Genomic DNA, 3,797 nt, shown 5'->3' with positions numbered 1-3,797 from the left:
CAGCACAACAGGAGATCAATCTCCCCTATTTCTATGTATGAGTTAGATGTTTGATGATGTCAAGTTGTCAAATTATAATATTAATGTAATATTGATTGGTTTTAAAATAAGATGATATCATTAATTTGTTTACAAAATAATCAATATTTTGATAATTTATTACTCGTTTTACTGCTGCTATAAATGTTAAAATTTGATAAAAATTCAAGTATTATCGGCTAACTCTAAATACAATTATGCCTTTTGTGGAAGTGGGGCAACTGTGAAATTAAAAGAAAAGGGCCGATTTTCAAGTATGATTACCTATAAAGTTATGCCCCTCGAAAAGGTTTAATTATACTCCAAACGCAAATCACTAATCACTAATTCTCAGAGATTGCTTAATTACTACTTAAACCGTGGCCTACGTTTCTTATTGTGGAAATTCTGAGATAATTATAATTATTTTAGTGGATAGGATATGATTTGTGCGGACATGACTAATTAGTTAATGAATTGCACAATTTTATAATTTTTCCACGGGTTTATAAAGTGAGAAAAAAAAGTATATGATCTTGTGCAGATAAAAAGACTTCTACTTACTAGGGTGGGTTTGATTGGTACGAAAGTATTGTGTATGATATGGTAGTTGTATAGGGTTTTACATGATAGTGTTGATAGTACTATATCTTAATCGGATGTTTGTTTGGACTGATAGATGATAAGTCGTTTTCTAGAACTTGGTTACTGGTCAGTATGATGAGCTTAATGTGTATATTTTGCAAGAAAAGTGCATAAGTGTGTAGGAAAAATGTGCAAGTCAGCAGGAACGGAATCGGGAAGTTCAAGTGAAAAAGTAAGCCAGAAGGGTGCAATACTGACCAGGATGCATGCCCTAAGGCTCGAGATGGAGAGAAGAGGAAAGCTGGTAGATGACCAACTATTTAACGGGGGCAAAAACGACAATTTGAAAGGAAGAACAACCCTAGTTTTTAGGGCAAGCCTCCCTATAAATAGAAGGTCACATAAAGAAAAAAGTGAGCATCTCCCATAATCTACAATCTACCTACCAACATACAACAACCTCACTTAGAAACCGCTCTCTGAAGTCTTAGCTCTAAAGCGGAGGCTAGCTACTCAACTCTCGTTCCTCGCCACCAGTCATGATCACTTGAAGCCGTCCGAGTTCCACCGGAGATCGTCCATCGTCTACTCTTCCAGTCGTTTAGTAGTCTAGAAACTGTTTCATCGCCCAAGTGGCAAAACAATCTTTACTGGATTTCTTAGTTTAACTTCTTATCTCGTTTTTAGCTTGTTGGATCTTGTTAGAACTTAAATCTTCAGTTGTTTTTGAAGTCTTTTGTTGCGATCCAAACATTTTCTATGGAAGTTGCTTTTCTTTTGTTTTCTTTGTTCGTCCTTATATTTCATTTTGCCTAGTTTAGATTTCTGCTTTTTTACGTCTATTTTCTAAGTATGAAGCATGTTTTCGTTTGAGTAAGTTAGATTTGGGTTCGGTAGCTAGAATTTCGAGTTTTCCTTGTTTCGATCTAAGGTTGAATGCATGAGTTTTTCGCCTTACGTTACTGTTGTCACCTCGCATGTTAGTCAGTAGGGGTAATCTGAAGTTATTAGCTGCTAATCTTTGAGTGTAAGCATTTTTAATTTACGGATCTGATTTGTGAAGTAGTTAAATCTGAGTACATCCATGGAGTCTAAGTTTATTTGAATTTTCTGCATACTTGTAGAAGAAGAAAACATCACAATCCACTTTTTTAGGACCACTTTACTTTTCAGCCACTTTTTACTTTTGTCCTTCCACTTTTGTCAGATTTTATGCAGATATGTCAGCGTGTCAGCCATTTCGTTAGGATATTCACCCCAGTTTTTGTTTAACCAGTTTTAGTAAACTCTCACTTTTCACATGCACTCCAGACGCATATCTTTTCTCTCATATGTACGACCCCACCCAGATGTCAGATAGCCAGTCAGTAGAGTCCAACCTACCTTTAGTTGTCGTCTAGGTAAAATCTCAACTCAAGCGTGGTAGCTAACCAACCATTCCAGGGTGTCACCACCATCTAGAGCTGCAACCATCGTTCCTTGTGGGATTCGACCCTTACTCTCACTATACTAGCCAGTAGAAGTGGGTTGAGGAATTTCTTTGATACCAGGTTTTTAGGTTTTCGATCCAGCGACACGACTAGGTTATGAGTTAATTCCTGATCAGTTGAACACAACACAACCCGAGACCTAATGCACCCCTTCCGGTACATCAATAGTGCAAATCATATAACTTATTTGGTCTTTGATTGAGCTATTACAAAATCATGATAGCAACACTGATTGACAAATATGCCCTCATAAACATTTTGTATTGACCAAATTGTCCTTGGGAAACCCTATGTTATTCATCCTCAATTCAAAATGGCGCCCAAACTAAATACAATACGCGCCTCTCTCAAATTCGCGTCGGTGTGAGAAGCGTGGAGGCGATTAACCTCTAGCAAATCACATACAAATCGTCGGCGTCGGAAAGATCTACCTTCGTGCACGCCTCCACGAACGTCTCCGGCCTGAACTCCATCGGCTCCTCCCACACCTCCGGATCCCAATTCATGTCCGCCACCATGAAATTCACGTAGGCATCCTTAGGGATTCGGTAACCGTCCAGATCTACCTCCTCCTTCAACCTGTGCGCCAACACAAAGTGAGTCGGTGTATGCTGCCGCAGCGCCTCCAGCACCACCGCCTTCAGATACGACAGCTTTTGCATATCCTCATCCTCCACCACGTCGCCCTCCACCATGCCGATGATCTCCTGGTACAGTTTCTCCTGAATTTCTAGGTGCTTTACTAAATTCGCCATTATCCATTGCAGCGCCGTCGATGTGGTGTCGGTGCCGGCGGAGACGAATTCGCTGCATATGCTCACGATTTCTTCTTCGCGAAGCTTCCTCTTCTCCTCCGGTAGGATCAGATCCGCGAATGTGTCCACGTATGCTACCAATACGTTCGAATTCCTCGTATTCTTCGATTCAATTCGACCTTGATGAGCGAAACCATGATTCTATCCTATTCGCTGCAGATTTCAATCAGCTCCTTCCACCGCTTCCGGAATATGATCCGCCCTAGCCGAGGCCAGAAATTGAACGGCGAATCTCTGGAAATTCAACAGATTTTCGCTGGATCGCTTCGATCTCCTTGATTTGACTCTCTTGCAGTTTATCCCTAAAACAAAGTAGCACAAGTAAACATAACATAGCGTACTGGAAGTGATCAATCAACCTCACCGGCGCAGCAGAGGAACGACGACTGAATTACCGAAAATCGTCGGCGGCGGATGTAAAATTTGATGCCAGTGCAATTTTTCGTCACATATCAGTATGAAGTAGAAGGAGAGAGGAGGAAGGGGAGGGGTGTTTTAGACAACCAGATGTTTAGCACACAATTTGGATCAGCAACATAACTTCAATCACAACCTTCAGCATGGTTAGGCGTATATGAAAATTGTAGATAGCGATCATAGATTTTTCCGTCATTGAGTTTATACCGGGTACTCGTGTAGTTATATCATACCAATCAAAAACTAGATAGAACCTAGATAGCAGCCTATATCTAGGGCTATCATACCACACAAACGCCCCCTAGTAGTACATCTTTTTGGAAAGTGTTTGTGTAATTGTAACACAATATCACAGATATTCCTATATTTTTCTTGATTCGCATCGTGCAACTTATTTATATGAATAAGATTAACTAGGATTGTATGTTGAGTAATTCACTTCTTAAAAGAGAAAATACTAATTTCATTAAAA

At 39.9% G+C, this 3,797-nt stretch overlaps 1 protein-coding gene across 1 annotated transcript; it reads right to left on the bottom strand.

The window, feature by feature from the left end:
* Positions 1 to 2,291: 2,291 nt before the first annotated feature.
* On the bottom strand, positions 2,292 to 3,546 carry LOC125209074 (cytochrome P450 89A2-like). Its single transcript, XM_048108671.1, has 2 exons — positions 3,304 to 3,546; positions 2,292 to 3,210 (listed from the first exon to the last, which is right to left on the bottom strand). The coding sequence occupies exon 2, from the start codon at positions 2,846 to 2,848 to the stop codon at positions 2,483 to 2,485; it is 366 nt and encodes a 121-aa protein (XP_047964628.1). The 5' UTR covers positions 2,849 to 3,210; positions 3,304 to 3,546; the 3' UTR covers positions 2,292 to 2,482.
* Positions 3,547 to 3,797: the final 251 nt, after the last annotated feature.

This window comes from Salvia hispanica, chromosome 3, assembly GCF_023119035.1.
Source record: "Salvia hispanica cultivar TCC Black 2014 chromosome 3, UniMelb_Shisp_WGS_1.0, whole genome shotgun sequence".
NCBI classification, from domain to species: Eukaryota; Viridiplantae; Streptophyta; class Magnoliopsida; order Lamiales; family Lamiaceae; genus Salvia; species Salvia hispanica.
This window is presented reverse-complemented; position numbering and strand designations above follow the sequence as displayed.